The 19911-nt window shown below is 35.8% G+C and overlaps 1 protein-coding gene across 1 annotated transcript in view; it reads right to left on the bottom strand.

The window, feature by feature from the left end:
* The window catches only part of LOC106466138 (zinc finger MIZ domain-containing protein 1-like), a gene marked incomplete at its 3' end in the record, with an annotated part of 200929 nt that overhangs the window by 75453 nt on the left and 105565 nt on the right, over positions 1-19911 (bottom strand). Inside the window, exon 5 of the mRNA XM_013926382.2 lies at positions 11610-11754. Within this exon, the coding sequence (XP_013781836.2) occupies positions 11610-11754 (145 nt within the window). The remainder of the gene's footprint in view (positions 1-11609; positions 11755-19911) is intronic.

Raw genomic sequence — 19911 nt, 5'->3', positions numbered from 1 at the left:
TGTAGCTTTGCGCGAAACTCAAAAACAAACAAACATATAGACTTGACAAATAAATTTTGTTGTTTTGCTAGTCCTAATGAAGTAGCAATGGCAAAACATTGGTTGAAATATTTATTTTTTATTGTTATCTGGAGAGCAAAGGTCGTTTTGTTTTTCTAACTTCATTTCCAAAATTTAACAACCAAGAAGTTCGCTTTGTGTGGGACTGATCTTATTGTGTGTGTGCAAGTTACACACACTTAGATATTTTTAAATAGTTCTCACAGATGTTCTTGGCGTAGAATTAGTTTCGGATTTTGCATCAGATTTATCTGGTGGCATAGCTGTTTTTAAGTTTTGAAATGCTTGGGGGTTAAACTCTCCCTCCTTATAATTATAGAATCACCATTGACATAGGTAGCACGAGCATTCCGAGAGGAATGATGTTACTGTTATACTTTCTCAGTCTAGACCAGATTATCTTCAGAATAGATTGATAATTCATACAATCCTTTCGGTTACTTAGAAGCGCTGTCCGACGTTTCGTGCACTCGTCTATTTTGATTCGTTATTTTGTTGGATCAATAAAGATTGAACTTACTTTGTTCATCATTGTATCCAGCCTGTATATTATAATTCACTTGAGTCGATTTTTCAGTTTTAGTTCCGCGATACACATTTCTTGCCGATCCTCCTGTAAGGTTAATCAGTGTACCGCACAGTAAGGTAACAATTTTAAATTATTGTGATGTGACCACTGGATTTGATTTTGCAGAGTTATTTGAATTTTGATGAGTGTACCCTTTTGGAGAAGTTGGACCTCGGGGAGGGAGGGGGAGCTGCGAACTGAGAAGGTAGCTAACTCTGGGAGAAGTCTTCACCTGGACACAGGCTTTTTGCTGATGCTACAAAGGCCATATCTACAAACTCGAGACTGCCACAAACTTAGGGTTGGGTAGCACAGGAGACATCCAGAGCAGCTGATTAGGTACCATTTCTGAACGTTACCCTGGAATCACAGAAGACATAAGTAATTTAGGATCGACTTGGTGATTTGTGTGCTGGAGGTCTAGAATCGACTTGGTGATCTGTGTGTTGAAGGTGTCTACAGAACGCTTAGACAGCTTAACTCAAACACTCGTCATTGTCACCCGTGACTAACCAAAGGAGATTGGAGGTGCTGCTCGTGAACAAAGTTCACTAACTGGACAGTAGGTTATGGATAACCCTTCAGTCGTTTAGAGCTACAGCAACTTACCGTTGCAGTATCATACACAACTGTGTATTATGATTGCTGCTGAACAAAGATACTACACGACAAAGCAAAAACTATTACAATTTGTGCTAATTGTCAAACGTTACCACAACTATATAGTAGAAAAGTATTCATTCGTCATTTAAATGACTTGTGAACTTTGAAAATCCAGAAGAAACCGTTGCACATTGTATCACAATATTGCAAGAGTACACCTTCGTTGAAAATTATTGGCTGGGTCTACAACATGGAAATATCAACTGATTATCTTGGTAAATGGTAACCGAACACCTTGTGAGAGTGTAAGCCATTGTAGCAACACTGATGCAAATTTATACGTAATGTGATGATTCGACTGATTTGTATATAGCACAAATGATACTTCAGGATCCCTGTGAAAAGAAACTTAATGATTCAGATCTAAATTCGGTGCTACTTACCATGTAGCAAGGTGAGAGCATGACCACTGCATAATTAGGACTGACATATGTACAGGAAGTTATACTGTACTACAGTTATCAAACACCAAGACGTGGTTTTCAGTCTATGGTGCAGCTTGATTATACTCAGAGCTCTTAAACAGTAGATACCTCAAGCTTTTCATAATGCAAGGACTGAAAGCCGCCAGGGTGTTACACGAACACGGGCTGAAACATGAAAACAGTTTTTCTGGCAACATTCGCGTTAAGACAGTAAGTGATAGCGCAGATCCTGTAACGTGTGTGTGTGCTCTCCACAGGAAAAATTGGCAAACTCTAGTAGCGTTCTTCGTTCTCTATTGCTGTAGAGAATAGCTTGGTCACTACTGATTACTTCAACTGGGCTGAGGCTTGTCCTTTGGTTTATACCTTAGCACAGTCCATTACTAACATGTTGGTAGGACAACGGCAGCAAGATTTGAATCACAAGCCTAAGGGTTAATTTAAAACAGTCAGCTATTTTGCGAGTTATTCAAAGTGTTGGATGTGCAATTCGCTATATTATCTCCAGTCTGATGGCTTGGCAAAACAAATAATACAAATTATCAATCAGGTGATGGTAAAGACTGTTAATTTCAACCAAACTGACTGGGATGAATACTTACAATATGTTATGGTATCCTATCGTGCAACAAGGCAAAATTTAACAGGTTGACCACCAAGCATACTAATATTGGGCAGCGAACTACAGCTTCCTGTGGCCAGGATGTATAGTATTCCCCCTACAGCAGAGAAGTCACAGTGTCTGCAGTAACATTTGGAGTGGTTGAGGTCTGTATTAGCTGATGTGCATGAAACTGCATGTCAGTAGCTAGTAAATGGCGCCATATAACAGAAGAGATGCCATAATAAAGTAGTAAAGAAATAAAAGATTGGATGTGAGTTGGTATGTGCCTGTGCCATGGAAGCAATTCAGCTTTGGTTAGATTTGTTCTTTGACAACTCAATCTATCAAACTATGAGCTGCATCATTCATGTGGCATGTACGAACGAGTTGAATTCCGTTCATGTGGAGGAAGATGCTGGAAGTACTTATTTGGCTGTGAAAGAGAACTCTGATGATGAAACGTCAGGGTAAGAGCAGTGTGACAGTTTTAATCAACAGAGCCACCGATGAAAATCACTTAATTTCCAAGTTATTGAGCAGTGTTTGATAGTGAGATGTCTCTAGGACATCATGTAATAGTTGCTTGATTATACAGTTAGAACAGCTGATGTCAGTAAATATAGTCTTCAGAACATCGACAATTTGTACAACTGGAGATGATCGCTAATGTCAGGAGACATAGTCTTTACAACATCGACAATTTGTACAACTGGGGACGATTGCTGATGTCAGTAGATGTAGTCTTCAGAACATCGACAATTTGTACAATTGGAGACAATCGCTGATGTCAGTAGATGTAGTCTTCAGAACATCGACAATTTGTACAATTGGGGACGACTGCTGATGTCAGTAGATGTAGTCTTTAGAATATCGACAATTTGTACAATTGTGGACGATTGCTGATGTCAGTAGATGTAGTCTTTAGAACACCGACGATTTGTACAACTGGAAATGATCACCAGGAGTCTGAAAACATTTTTAAGATGAAAGATCACTGCAGCTCTTGCTTTCCGAGATGTCAAGTAAAATGTCATTGTAGGATGTACATAGTGTGAAAGCCAGTTGCAAGTTGCGGGTATATTTTACTATATTAATCCTCTTCGTGTGTTTTTCCGTTTGTCCATGAACTCCTTCCTCTCACAGTTTTGAAGCTAGCAGGAGGAAGCTCGACAGATGGTCTCGGGATGGCCCCTGGTGTGTCCTTATCTATATGTTGTAGCTTCCCCAGAAGGTCACCCAGGCATAATGAGGGTATAGGAATAGGTTTCAGGGTCTTTGAACCCGAATCTTGCATCAGATGTGTTCCTGACCTTTTTAGGACCATGTTTCTAACTGTGTTCATCCCTCTACATATAAGCAAGTAGGACCAAGTGTGGCACACGTAGTCAGATACCTTGGACGGATGTCCTAAAGTGTTTTTGGGGGGATACGGACCCCCCTCCCTTGAGGTAGCTATAGAATTGAGGATACTGGTGGAGCACGATCGGTACATGTTCTGTAAATCATAAGGGGGGTCCATGAACCCTGAAGTGGAGTGCGGACATTTTACGCTACTTAAATGTAATATCTAGAAGATTTTCACATGACAACGCTTAGACAAGGATGAAGTTATTTGTTTGTCTTTAAAAAGTTACAATCTCTCAGTCGAGAACAGACTATCCTTAGAATAGATCAAGAATTCAGAAACATCTTTCTCTTATCTAGAAGCATTGTCTAACATTTTGTGCTCTCGTCTATTATGAATTATTGTATCTGATAAATAAAGATCGATTCTACTTTGTTCATAATGGGATCCAGTTCCTTTTCTTCAACTCAGTCAAGTCAAAATTTCAGTTTTATTTCTACGATACATTTCTTGCCATTTCCCGGTTATCTAATATTATTATTATTTTTTTATCTGCAAGGTACACCAGTGCATTTAAGAATACTACGTGTGTATATCATATATTACCAACACATAACCAACAAAATATCCTATATTTCCATTCATCTTATTCACATCAAGTTGGAACCTCGAGATAGTCTTCAGACCAACGACATACTGTTATTCTAAGCTGGCAGCTCAGAGAAACTTGAAGAGGGGCATAATCTGTTAAACGATAACCACACAAAACAAAATAAAGGACACATTTTAGCTTTAACGCTCATTTGTGATAATTATCAATTTCGCAAAATGTTACATAAAAGTGATTAACCCTAAAATTAACGACTTTTTTCTTTTTATACCATTTACTACGAGTGGGTTTCCACATATCGCGTCGTATTGAGAAATAAACGTTGCAGTGCTCGAATTGGATGGGAATGGTGTTCCCATTACCAACAAACATAGAAAAGTCGTATACATTGTTAACAAAGTAATGCGCGTGGGAACTTTTCAAGAGTGAGATTTCCAAATAGACACGTGCATGTAGCTACAGTCATTCTGATTCTCTCTGTACCAAATAATATCCCCACCACTTGCCGGTAAGCTTGGTTTAATGAAATTTACGGGAGATATATATATATATAAGATTACCAATATGTCGTACACTTCTTGTATTATATTCATGGGATTTTTCTTGTTGAGAAGCTACAATTCGAGCACTGACTCAGTGTAAAGAACTGACCAAAAAATTGGGAAAGACACTAATTTTCTACGTAAAATACTCAGGGCAAAATGTCAGCAGCCAACGTGATTAAGAGAAATATTTGTAACTTTTTTTTTTTTTTTTCGTTTGTTACATTTTTGTGTGTGTACGGTTTACTTGTTATTAGGGACTCTAACCGACAAAGTTATGGAACTACAAGCAGTTTGTGGATTAAATAATTTAGAAAAATGCATTTAAAAAATCTACGAAGTCTATGTGGATCCTATCGGTAGTTCTAAAGATAATATCTAAAGCTGGTTGTAAAACAAGGTTTAAAACTATGAACTTTTATTGTAAGGCCTGTCCTGGAACCCTATGCCTCTGCTCTGGACTTCAAAAAATGAGTTAATTATGGACTTAGAGGTGTTTATACACTGAGAAAGTAACTGACAAGCTTTCTTCAAATACTTGCCATCTAAGATATACTGTCGAAACATACAGACCTATTCAGAATCCATGTATACATCTTCGACACTGTCGGTTATACTGCCGAAACATACAGGCCTGTTCAAATCCATGAACACCTTCGACATTGTCTGTTCAGATTCCATGTACATCTTCGACACTGTAAGTTATACCACTGAAACATACAGACCAGTTCAAAATTCATTTACATCTTCGGCACTGTCAGTTATATTGGCGAATCATACAAACCTGTTCAGAATCCATTTACATCTTCGACACTGTCAGTTATATTGGCGAACCATACAAACCTGTTCAGAATCCATTTACATCTTCGACACTGTCAGTTATATTGGCGAACCATACAAACCTGTTCAAAATTCATTTACATCTTCGACACTGTCAGTTATATTGGCGAACCATACAAACCTGTTCAGAATCCATTTACATCTTCGACACTGTCATTAATACTGGCGAACCATACAGACCTGTTCAGAATCAATGAACATCTTCTACACTGTCAGTTATACTGGAAAACCATACAGACCTGTTCAGATATGTTTGTTTTTAGTGCAAAAACTGCGGGGAATCGAACCCAAGAGCATACACGGCGGTTTGTTTTATAATTATCGCGCAAAGCTACAATTTTGAACTGATAAGCTAGCGGGAAAGTAGCTAGATAGTGAACACCACTAATCATTAGTGGAATAATGGGATTTTAATGTTACCCTTATAGTACACCTACGGCTCCAAAGTGAGAAGCGTGTTTTTGTGGCAATCGTGGACAAGTGATTCCCTAAATGTCACTTTCTGCCGAAATACGCAAAAGAGTAAATAATGCTACAGACAGAGTTATCACAGGGAGTACACGTATTTTGATTAGCATTCATAAATCGTCTTTAGCAAATATCATTATGTTCAGCAAATATCATAACTGATAATCAATTTTTTTATATGTTTGTACTTAGACTCCCGGTGAGACAGCGATAAGTTTTCGGACTTACATCGCTAAAATTCAGGGCTCGATTCCTCGCGGTGGAAACAGCAGAAAGCCCAATGTGGCTTTGCTCTAAATCAAAGAAAGAAACAAGAAAACAAAACTTTGTACTTTAACACGGGTATAAATTTAGATAAGTGTCCAAAATACACAATCCATTTTTATTAACTATATTTTACAAGAACACACTATCTGATTTTAAACACGTATGAATTCCGTATAATTGTGTGAATTGCATGCGTGTGATAATTTTGTGCATTGCTAATTTCAGTGATGTTTAAATTACTTGCTTTTACATTACATTAATTGAAAATACGATATGATTATAAAGGAAACCTTATACTTAAAGTATTACATCTTAAAAAAGTACCAATCCATATCACATTAATAATCCAAGCACATTAATAATCATTAGCTTTTACCCAGGAAAGTTTGGATGTAGGACGTTTCAAAACGATATTATATTGCACACCAAAATCGCTTTTATTTCTAGTCTTTTTCAACAATACAAGATTGGCGATTTACAAAAAAAAAATAAAAAAAATACAGGTCAGCGTACAGGACCATGCGACTGTTGTCCAGTTGTGCTAGTAAAAAAAAAATAGTAGTTTTACTTTGGTCAGAAACCAATCAGAAATGAAAACGAACGCCCACCATCTGGTCAGATATTGCATCAGCAGATTTCTGACTGTGAGAGTACCTACCTGAATAGCCACGACATTTTAAGGACATGGCAACGACCATTAGAAATGCGAGTGCAAGAGTCAAGTAGTTTCATTAAGGGGTAAGCTTTATATGTTAAAACGCCCTCTATAATGCTCAGCCCACCCCCCACAAGAAAAAACAAACAAACAAAAAAACATGATTCTCAATGCGCCCATGATGAAATTAGTTCCTTTAACTGAGGTACTTTTTAAAATCCAATCTTTTCAGTATGGGCTTTTCTTTATTATCACTATGTACTTTATACATGGTATCGTTAGATAATTGAATTTAACATAATTTGATTCTTTAAATATAATTAAAACATACGTAAGTCAATTTTATAGTTTAATGTGATTGCTGTTAGGTGGAATTACTGTTCTATTTAGATAAACATTGTCAGTTCCTTTGCTTCAGCCTCCCAGTGGCATGTCTGCGAAGTTATACTGCTAGAAACCGGGTTTCGATATCCGTGGTGGGCAGAGCACAGATAGCCCTTTGTGTAGCTTTGTGCGAATTTATAATCACAACTCTGGACAATTAACATATTTCTAAGGGTGTTAAAAGCACCAAACTCATTGTATTTTTCTTATAGATATGAATTGGTGTTAAGCACTTGAGGCACATCATTACTGTACTATATTTAATCTGGTGTGAAACGCTTGTGACACAACGTAGGTGTAGCAGATTTAAACTTGTTTACTAAACTTTAGTTTCAGCGCAAAACTACGCAATGGCTTACGTGCTATCTGTCGACGGCGGAGAATCGAAAACTACATCTTGGCAATACATCTATGGAAAGGATCTGGATTGAAAGCCACGTCATTGTGATTTTGATTTATATTATGTATTTAACCGTTTTCACTTCGACGCATTCTTTAAACTCCTTTCTGCGCAAGTCAGGAAGTTTTAATGAGTTACATTCAAAATTTAATTAAACAACTTTACTATCAATGTATTCCAATGAAATTAGAATTAGCGCGTACGTTATAATTCGGAGTTTTATATTAAATAAGATTGAATTCCTTTATTTCATAAGAAACTTTTAAATAAAAGTGCTTGAACTTTAGTTTTGTTGTCACGTGATGCACGAGCGAACACAGATCTTAGCGTTTTGTCTCTATTACTTTAATAATATGTTTCAGCTAACGAAAATAAGCCTTACACATTAAGCTTGTTTCACTCGATTAATGTTAACAGCCGTGAGGAAATCGTATTTTTAGTTCGAAAAAGGAAACTGATTTTGTGCATTAGTAACAAAGGGAAAATAATCACAACAACAACAAGGAAACCGTGTGAGCGTTGTTGTCTTTTATCTGTTTTTAACTACTATAAATTTTGTTCCAACTGCGACCTCTATGACAGAGTCCTCCTCATCTTATGACTAACCTGAAGGTGGCGATCTGATTGATTTCTTTCAAAATTCAAGGTCACAATATCGTCTTCAAAGGATGAATTCGTAAATTATTTGCATCTGATAGAGCAATTTATATTTCAGCTGAAATATAAATGCGTTAAAAATATAAATTCCACCAACAGTGAGCAACCAAAATCACATATCGAAGAGTTTGCATTAAATTTCAGAATATGTCTTGTTTGGCGTTATGACTATTCAATAAAAAATTAATGACACCTGTAAAACCAAACAAACAAAAACAAATCAACAATAATTAGATATTGTTTCTTTCCATCTCTTATTATAAATTTTGTTCTTCCATAAAAGATTTTGAGACTATTTTGGAATCTTATGTTGATTCTCTCCAGTTACGCATGCGTGACAGCTATTTCTGCAATTATCTGTAACTCTTTTTATATTGGATACTAGCATAAAATACCCACGCTTTGCTGCGGGATTCTAAGGTCCCCTCATGATTCACAGAGGTCTCAATGTACCAGTCAAGCGTCTTCATTATCTTGATTACTTCTATAGCTACCCTCAATGCGTCAATTCTTTTACTGATTTGTCTGTTGCCATTTCCCGAAATTAGCTCGATTCAACTCTTTTTTAAAAGCATATAATTTTCATTTAGCTTCTCAGATTCGATTTGTTTATTTCCTGTGCGTTTACTTGAATTATTTTCATTCTCCAATATTTTCCGATTCATATTTTTTTCCCAACTTAGTTCAATTCAACTTTTTTTTTAATTTTCAGATTTGTATTTTTTCTTCTTGTGTTTGTGTTGAAAAAATTTATTTATTTGTTTATTTGTAATTAAGCACAAAACTACACAATGGGTATCGAAACCCGGTTTCTAGCGTTGTAAGTCCGTAGACATACTGCTGTGCCACTGGGGGGGGGGGGCGTGCTGAAAAAAAGTATTTGGCAGAAAACCTCCACATATTGTTTATTCAGTAAGTGATAACTGGAAAAAAAAAATGATACTTTTCTATAGACCTTCAGGAAGCAGAATTATTTGGCTTAATGAGCTATAGGGCAAAAAAAAAATGTCCCTCAGAATCCCCTTAGTATGCGTGCAAAGTTTCAGGTCTCCAGGTTCTTTCCTCTTGGAGTTATGGCGGTCACACAGATAGACAGTCAGGCTCTTATATTATTATAGATCGCAGTTGTAGTGTGGCTGATATAACACGATTTTCTGTGCTTTCAGTCATAAGTTCTTAGAATCGCAAAGAGACGTATCTAACAATAAACCAACGTGTTCGTACATGTTGTGTTTTGAATTTTTGCAGTGTTGATGGACATTTTTTTTATGTGTTATTTTCAATGTCAAGTCAGTTTAAATATGATCTAATGTTAGATACAACATTTTCTACAGAATAGACTCTTTCTTAACAATTGAGTAACCAAACTTTATCTAGGACGATGTTTGTTTATGTTGCTCACAGAGGTGACGAAAAATTACCAAGTATTATAGAAAAGGGGTCAAGAAGCGCCTTCTAGCGCTACGAAAAGAAACCAGATCAAATATTATAATTTTTTCTCTTTCGATACATCACTGTGTGCTATTTGCCGAAGTTCTAGAAATGAGTTGTTTATGACGATATTATATCTTCAGTTTTATAAATTACAGTTACACCAGTTTGTTTTATTTTCTTAGTTGCGTACATCAAATGTGTCTAAAGAGCTAATTACTGAAACAATTTCAATTTGGAAGAATATATACACGGTAAAATATTTGCACAGTATTGTATTGATAACGAAAAAGACAAAAAAAAATGGTTAGATAGTTTCTAATTACTAGTTAAATAATTGGTGTTAAAAATCTGAAGAAACTTCGAATTCATTAATTGTTAATAAGTCAGCCATCTCAATGCAAACAAGTTTTTGATAACGACTTTCTCGGTTCAAATGCACACGAACACATACGTTCGTGACATCATTAAGCGCGAGGGTTTCATCATGACAAGATTTAATAATTCTAAATACAAACACTTACACTAAGAGCTTGGAAAAGTAATTACACGTCTTTACAGAAAGGGATCTGCGTGTGATGCCAAACAGAACCTTTCACAATTTGTCCTACCGGTGGAAATTAAAAAATTCCACTTAAACGTCCATGACATTATTACAACTAAACAAATTACATGCAGTTACACGCCCCTCTCTGTATATCAAGGAATATGTCAACAAGGAAATGGATACTGACAGTAGGACAATTTTACACTAGTAACTCTAGCTAACCTTCTAACAGTTAGACACTAATACACGTGTGTAGTGAAGAAATCTGCACCGTAAAGGATCAAAATCATATTCAACATGGAAGCGAAGAACCTGGAAGGATTAGAGGAAAGAAGAAGAAATATACGTGATACAACACAATGCTTCTATTGTTGGTACTGAATAGCAGGGGCGTAGTCTGGGGAGGCGTCGGGGGTTAAACGACCACCCCCCAAAAAAAAGTCTAAAAGGTCACTATCTTCTGATTTGATTCTTTTTTCAATAAATACTTGACTTTCATGTAAATTACTTAAATTATTTATGTAGAAGAAAAGGTCCATATCTTTTTGAAAATAGATCTTTCTCCCTCCTCTCTTTCACACACACAAACTCTGTAGTGCTGGCTACGCCCTTGCTAAGTAGAATTTTATATCTATGAATAATCATTACCATTCGGATAACGACGAGCAAATGCCAGAAAATTCAAGGAAGTTTTAATTTCTGTTAGGAACGTATTTTAGTTAGATGCATTAAGCATTTCTCCAGGGCCACATCGCGGGTAGTGCGAGCGGTGCGTTCGCACAGGGCACCAACTCGAAGGGGGGCGCCGATTTTCCGATTGACTAACAAAGCGAACTAATGGATTGGATTGTGGGGGGCACCTAAATTATGTTGCACAGGGCGCCATCAAACATCGGTACGGAACTGTATTCCTATATTTCTCTGTTGTGTACGTGTGTTATTAAGTAGGCTTAAGAACCGCATACTTATTAACCTCAATAAATAGTTATGTTCAGTTTTACTATTCCCATTGTTTGACGCAATATCTTCGTCTCTAAAAATGTTATTTTACACATTTCTTTTCCTTTTACTGCTGTTACACCACTGATTGTGATCAAAAACTGAATCAAGGAAAAATTTTTTCATGGATTCGTGGAAACTTACCTTTGTTTAACAGGAGGAAGCGACTTCAGTGTGTGTTGATAGTCCAGCGACAGGTCTTTAAAACCTCCTCTTTCACCGCTTCTGTTTCTCTGGTGACGAAGGAGTAAAAGCCTTCCCAAGTCCTCACACCAAACCGTCAAGAGTGCTAAAGATTTAGATTGAAAGAAAGAAAAACAACAAGTTTATAACTGACATAACAAGAATGTCAAACGTGTGTTTATTTTGGCTTTCCAGCACAACCAATAACTGTTTCTTTCACACTCAGCGTCACTATATTTCCCTTTAACGTGTGTCTTGAAACAAAGAACTCTTTTTATCGCGATTAAACTGTAAACGAGTGTTGTGCAACGAGGTATGTCATTTTTCCGCTAGCACTTTTAATCACAAGAAAGCGATACTTCTACTAACTTTTTGATAAGACAAAAGTATAGATGATAAATTAACAATGCAAGGATTTCATTCAAAGTATATACCAACTCTTGCATTTTCGATATTAAAGGTATATAAAAACCTAAAACAGTTTGTCAAACTATAAAAAATATGCTTTTTACGACACGGTAGAGGAGTACTAACATCAGTATGTGATAAACCAAACGCTGAGATTTTTTTTTTAAACAAGTGGACCTACTTTAATCTGAAGAAGCATATTCAGACAACGTACAGGTCAGATATGCGGCTGAATATCAAGCACGTGTAGTTCTAACCAGTAAAATTAAGTAATTAACGTGATCTCTATTACGAAAACGTGGAAACCAAAGGCGCAAAATCGTATGCCACATTAGTAATAAGAATAGTTCAGATAATAACCAGCACGTACACATTATGTACAGGTACATAAAAAGGTACTAGCACCGTAATGTTTAGAATTTGTCAAAGAATTGTAGTCTCCTTTCCTTTCGGCTGGCAAACTTAGTTGATTGCAGAGAAGAAAGAATAAATAAACAATTTTGAAGCAAAATATTGGGGGGTGGGAGTGATGTTCGAGCCCAATTTAATTTAGGGGACGTCTATGAAACCTGAAACCAATACATATAACAAATTTCATTCTAAACGGTGCCCGAAAAAAAAAAGACTTCTATTTTTTAACAAATCTTAGCGAAAAAAGTTAAGTCTAATATATGCTGATCTTACAAATTTAAAAGACTTTAGAGACATAATACCAGAGACAACCTGGCCTTACTGCGATTAGGGTTGTGGATATCCACACAAAAAAAGAAATGTGTGACTTTTGACCTATAACATTTCCGTGTCAACATCCGCATTTCCAAGTATTCCCTATTCTCGTTTCGATAGATTTTGTTCTTAATTCATCACGTGCAGAATCAGTTAACTTTAAAAACAAGCCGACATTCTTAGAAAACGTAGCGAAAGCTGCGAAGTGTTGTAGAAACTCACCAACGGATAGTGTAAACTGAACAGAAGAAATACGAATTTTTACCTAACTGGAGTGCAACCTGCAGGTAAGCTGCTCCAGCTAAACGTGATGTAAGTGAGCATGCATAACTATTTCTCTCGCAAACTCCAGAAGGATAATTTTTACATGCTATATCTGGTAAACAAATATAGAATACCCCAACAGATATAGCATGTAAAAATTATCCTTGTAAACAAATATAGAATACCCCAAAAGGATAATTTTTACATGCTATATCTGATTAAAAAATATAGAATACCCCAACAGATATAGCATGTAAAAAATTTCCTTGTAAACAAATATAGAATACCCCAACAGATATAGCATGTAAAAATTATTCTATTAAAAAATATCGAATACCCCAGAAGATATAGCATGTAAAAATTATCCTTGTGAACAAATATAGAATACCCCAGCAGATATAATTCGTAAAAATTATCCTTATAAACAAATATAGAATAGGATTTGGCATTATGCCAACAATACGTACATGTTAAGTCTTTACATTCATGGGGAAATTGTTCTGTAACGTATACAGACTCACTTACCACAGGAGGTGGAGGAGGCGGGTATTTCCCAATTTTTTTAAAGGAAAACCGGAGCCATTACCTTGATTTCAGTATTCCAATTTTTCTCTTATAGGAAACTGAGCTTCATTTGTTTGAAACGGACATCTTCAACTTGCGATCATCTCGCATTCTGCCATCTATCCGTTCAATTTCTAACAATACTGTAGTTCAGTTGATCGGGCGTTCATATTAATGGCAATAGAACGGTTAATGACACAAAATCTTGGTTTTACGTGATTCATGCTGAATCATCTGTAGATATGATACTGAAATATTCAGCTCACTCTAGGAATATCTTTAATGATGACAAGATTACAATGTACAATCAGGTAAAAGAAGCTGATTAATTTTCATTATTTTACAGAACAATAATAATAACACAGGCCTGCAAAGTTAAACGTCATAAAAGTTGTTTTGGAAAATATTAATTTTTTCTATCACGTAAAGATTTTTTTACAAATCGGGAAGGAAAAAAACTCTTACTTAGATCAAATTATTATTTTGTTTACCAAAATGAACATTTTTTATTATTATGTTTGTTAACAAAAACAGAAACAAACTGAAGAAGTTTGTTTGTTTGTAATTAAGCACAAAGCTGCACAATGGGCTATCATATCTCTTCCCACCACAGGTATCGAAACTCGGGTACTAGCGTTGTAAGTCCGCAGACATTCCACTGTGCCACTGGGGTGAAGAAAAGGGAAGAACATTGATGTCAAACAAATATGCATCCTCATTCATCCTAATTTGTGTGTGTGTGTGTGAAATCTACGTCTTTTAATCTTAAAACTACGTGTTGTGGTCTTTCTTTTATGTGTTGCGTTATGAATGAATATCATTTTCGGATTCAGCGTACAGGAATTACAGTATAACAGGTAAATATTTCAAGACAATAAAACCATTGCAGGCCTGTGTTATAGAAAACGACGTTGTCGTTAGCTTATTCACAAATTAATAAAAATTCAGAATGCAACAAAGATTACCAGTGAATGTTACTTTACGGAAAAAAAATAATTAGTGTCAGTAGTGAATGTTACTTTACGGAAAAAATAATTTAGTATCAGTAGTGAATGTTACTTTACTGAAAAAATAATTTAGTATCAATAGTGAATGTTACTAGAAAAATATTTAGTATCAGTAGTGAATGTTACTTTACGGAAAAAAATATTTAGTATCAGTAGTGAATGTTATTTTTTATTTAACAAGAATGCTCCATGCTCCAGAATAAACTCCCAATTACATACTGGTATTAACTAGTCTATAATACTTAATCACGTTATTGTTGAAATTTTTAATTCTAGTAAATAAAAAACTGATGTGCGTGACTGTTTAAATTCTTAATTTGTTAAAATAAGTTTTTCGTTGCATTCACAAGAACTTCTGAGTTAATAATGTAATTGGTAAACCACACCATAACTACCATGTTAAGTATCCACTCGGCCTTTCGCTCAATATTATTGTGGTTGGGACACGACAGATATAAGAGAGGTCGAGACGCTATTCATAATACCAAACTGCTTCAACAACAACCGTTTCGGTGTGAACTGGATTAAGCTGGTTAATTGTAATTTTTATAAATTTTCATTTATGTCACTACAGAATAAAATTAGGGTATGGAATTTTTGACACTATATTATTTATTTATTTTGAGCAGTTAGTTTACTGTCATTATTTATTTTTACTTGAATAAGTGACTATTCAATTTTTTTTAATAAAGCACTTTAATGCTTGTGACTATTTAAGTCTTTGATTTTCAAATATAAATACTCTAGTTCCTCTCACTGCTGTTTTCGAATATCTGAAAAATACTTAAGCTTTTAAATATGATAATAATACAAAATTTGTAATGCGACCAACAAAAATATAGATCTAAACCTTTCAAATATTAGCAATTTTCTAAGTCATTTTGTTAAATAAACCAGAATTCGATATAATTTTCAAATATACAAATTTGTTAAAAACAAAACATCGAATGGGAGGCAGTTAACCAACAACACCCAGCACTGATTCTTGAGCTCCTTTTGCCTTTCCAAACAGTGGGATTTGTTTTTGTTTTGTAATTATGCACAAAGCTACACAAGGGCTATCTGTGCTCTGTCCACCACGGGTATTGAAACCCGGTTTCTAGCGTTGTAAGTGCTCAGACATGCTGCTGTGCCACTGGGGGGCCAGTGGGATTTATTTGTTTCTAATTATGCACAAAGCTACACAAGGGTTATCTGTGCTCTGTCCACCACGGGTATCGAAACCCGGTTTCTAGCGTTGTAAGTCCTCAGACATACCGCCGTGCCACTGGGGGGGGGGAGGAGAGTAGGATTTGACCGTCACTATTATAGAGCATCCACGGACCTAGAATGCTGTGCTAGATTTTGTGGCAACGGGACGCGAACTGTTAACTTCCGAATTCAAGGTCCGGAAACGCTAACTACCGGGTCATTCCCGGCCTATGGTGTTCAGAAGAAATATAAAAATTTCTTTCATTGTTGGATGATTGTGTACAATTTTATTTTGAAGTCATCAATTGCTGAATAAAAAAATCAAAATACGTTGTTACGATTATTAGGGTGGAAAATTGCACAAGTGACGATATTTGTAACGAAGTTTTCAAGAGAAGAAAATGTTTGCAGAACAAATTCTTAAAAGTTGAAAAATGATATTTATAGGAGCTGGAAAATTTATCATTTATTTTAAAATAGTTTTAAACAAACTAAAAAATGTTCGCAGAACAATTATAATAGCTGAAAAATGAAACTTATAGGAACTGGAAAATTTACCATCTATTTAAATACAATCTCAAACCCCCCCCCCCCCTCTTAAAAAAAGGAAAAGAAATGAGTTTTAGAAATGGAATTAAAACCTTACAGTTTGACGAAGATTGTTTATTTGTTTTGAATTCCGAGCAAAGCTATACGAGGGCTATCTGCACTAGCCGTCCCTAATTTAGCAGTGTAAGACTAGAGGGAAGGCAGCTAGTCATCACCACCCACCGCCAACTCTTGGGCTACTATTTTACCAACGAATAGTGGGATTGACCGTCACATTATAACGCCCCCACGGCTGAAAGGGCGAGCATGTTTGGTGGGACGTGGATTCGAACTCGGGACTCTCAGATTGCTAGTTGAGTGCCCTAACCACCTGGCCATGCCGGGCCAATTTTGACGAAGAAGCAGAGAAAATCTTAAAATGGAGCTCGCAAAAGTGATATCCGAAATTTAGGATTCGGAAACCAAATAAGACCGTAATGAAAACAAACGCCTCCCCCCCCCCCGTGGCTCAGCGGTAAGTCAGAGGTCTTATAATGCTGAAAACCGGGTTTCGATACGCGTTGTGGGCACATCACAGATCGCCCATTGTGTAGCTTTTTGCTTAACAAACAGTGAAAACTCATAATGAAATAGTAAAAACACAACAATAAACAAAAGTTCATAATATATCATTGAAAGATGGAAAAGAAATTGCAAAATACAGCAACAAAACTGACGTATAATAAAGTTCGTGATGCCATGACATACGACCTAGAGAAGTCTGCATATCGGAACATATCTCTGCATAACTTCAGACTTATTTAAAACTTTCATCACTGTTATGACAACCGCAGGTCCTCCAGTGAAAGAAATTCACAAACAGAATATTTTCATGAAGTCTCGTTCACCAAAAATATGGAGAGGTTTTTTTTCTTTTTGATGGAATATCAGCGAATCTTTTTATAAAAAAAAAGTGCAGAAGATTGAAAACACGCCCTCACGTGGTCATTGGATAGCCTTAAAGAAAAAGGGGAGAAAAAATGTTCCACTAATTTTTTTTTAAATTAAGGCTATACAACAGACTTGGGTGTAGTGCAGTAGTTCAAACAAGAAGAAACGTCAACCGAGGTTATCAGAAGTAAGAAAGAACTAATATTTACGTAAATACTCCAAGCATGTTATGTACATGATGAACAGATTGAATGTTGAATACGGATCGTGTTATGATAACAATGGGAATCAAATACACAACAATATTAAAATCGAACACTGAAGGACGAAAGTAGACCTAGAATATTTATGTAACGTTTTAACTTTACGCGGCGCATACATAAACTGGACCAGAATAAAATACTTGTACACAAATGGGAACGTTTCTTGATCCACGACACACTGATTTTTCCGAACTGGGCCATGGATATTATCATATTTAATTAAAGCTAATTACTTTAGTAAGATTATAGTCGCTTACATAAAATTAATTCGAACAAATGTACTTTATCAAAGTAAACGTATTTTTTGGTCAAGCTACAGATCAAATTATAAGTAATTCTTTTGCGATTGAAATGTGTTTGGGGTACAAATTTTAAATAAATAACGATGGCTTTACTGTACCGCTTGAGAACAAGAAGAAACTTTTATTGAATGAAATATCTTGGCAATGAAACAAATCGACTTCACTAAGTATTTCGTATTTCGAAAGCTGTTAAGGCTACCGTCTCTAATTTTAAATTGCTGATCAGAGCGAAGGCAGCCAGATCAACAGCACCCTACCACCCATGCTAAGGGATTGACTGACATATTTACGAACCCACAGCTTAAAGTGCGGAGAATATTTAGCGGGATCGCACGGATTCGAACCTGGCTTTTAGCAGTTTCGAAATCCAGAGCTCTAACAGAGGGCCAACCTGTGACGCCCCCCTCCGACTGCACAAAGAAGCTCGTCATAAATCAAACACTCATATCGTTTAGATTTGTTGAGAAACATTTGCAATACGTAAAAAAAAATATTTGAAACACAAATAAACAAACACAACAACATTACTAGATTTGTCAGCAACGAGAGGCACAACTAGATAAGAGGGCAAAAAAAAAAAAGAGAGACTGAGGGAGAAAAGTCCAAGTTGTCCAGTTATAATTGACTAGCCAGCAGAAATAGCAGACAGAAAAGCAACGAAATGCCTATGAAAACTATGAATTTGTTTGCTTGTTTGTTATTCGTTTTTTTGTTTTTGTTTTTGAATTTCGCGCAAAGCTACACGAGGGCTATCTGCGCTAGCCGTCCCTAATTTAGCAGTGTAAGACTAGAGGGAAGGCAACTAGCCATCACCACCCACCGCCAACTCTTGGGCTACTCTTTTACCAACGAATAGTGGGATTGACCGTCACATTATAACGCCCCCACGGCTGAAAGGGCGAGCATGTTTAGTGGGAGGGGGATTCGAACCCGCAACCCTCATTATGCGAGTCGAGCGCCCTAACCACCTGGCCATGCCGGGCCCTGTTTGTTATTAAGCGCAAAGCTGTACAATGGATTATCTGTGCTGTGTCAATCAGGGGTATCAAAATCCGGTTTTTAGCATTTTAAGTCTTCAAATTTACCGCGCGCGGGAGGGCAAAAAAAAAAAGTATGAAAGCACAGAGGAAGAAACACTAGGTAATAAACAAGGAATGAAAGTATATTTTATTACAACAAAGATTATAAGTCAACAACTGGATTTATATTTATGAATAAGGTATAAATGTTTTATGCAGAATGCGATAAATGTGTAAGATCACAATTATATCAGTATTAATAAGTACTTAATGAGCTAGACTGTTCAGAATGTTTAAAAAATACAATTTTCTTATGCTTTATAATACTTTAAAGCAAATTATGACAGATTTAAATTTTGACAAATGATTTTACGAAATGTCCCAAAACTACGAAACTTAACATTTCAAATAAGTTTGTATATATAATTTTCTATTTCATAAAAGCGTAAAAAAAAGAGTGTACAATGATATAAATTTAACATTGTTTTCGTACTGATCCTCTAAATATTTAGAATTGATTAACAATTCAAAGAAATGCTAAAGAAATGGTCTTTTATTACTGTCAACAGGAATAACCGACTAACACCAAACATAACTGTAGCACATGGTTCTGTTTTTGCGCATCCTTAACGGGTTGGTTGTAAACAGTCTCGTTGCAACATTCGAAATGATATTGAAATAAAATATTTTTAATACAAGAATGGCTTCAATATATTTATTTACGATTTTGGGTTTATTTTTAAATCTTTATGTTTCAGATTAAAAAAGAGCAATTTCCGAAGAATGAACGGCAACATCGCTTTTGACTGGAGGTTTATAGAGATGGCTTAAGAAAAGCAGATAAAACGTTTAAACTTTTCTTACCTACACTGGATAAAACGGACTACTTTTTACTGGAGGTTTGTAGAGATGGCTTAAGAAAAGCAGATAAAACGTTTAAACTTTTCTTACCTACACTGGATAAAACGGACTACTTTTTACTGTAGGTTTATAGAGATGGCTTAAGAAAAGCAAATAAAACGTTCAAACTTTTCTTACCT

This window comes from Limulus polyphemus, unplaced genomic scaffold (assembly GCF_000517525.1).
Source record: "Limulus polyphemus unplaced genomic scaffold, Limulus_polyphemus-2.1.2 Scaffold72, whole genome shotgun sequence".
In the NCBI taxonomy this organism is placed as follows: domain Eukaryota; kingdom Metazoa; phylum Arthropoda; class Merostomata; order Xiphosura; family Limulidae; genus Limulus; species Limulus polyphemus.
This window is presented reverse-complemented; position numbering and strand designations above follow the sequence as displayed.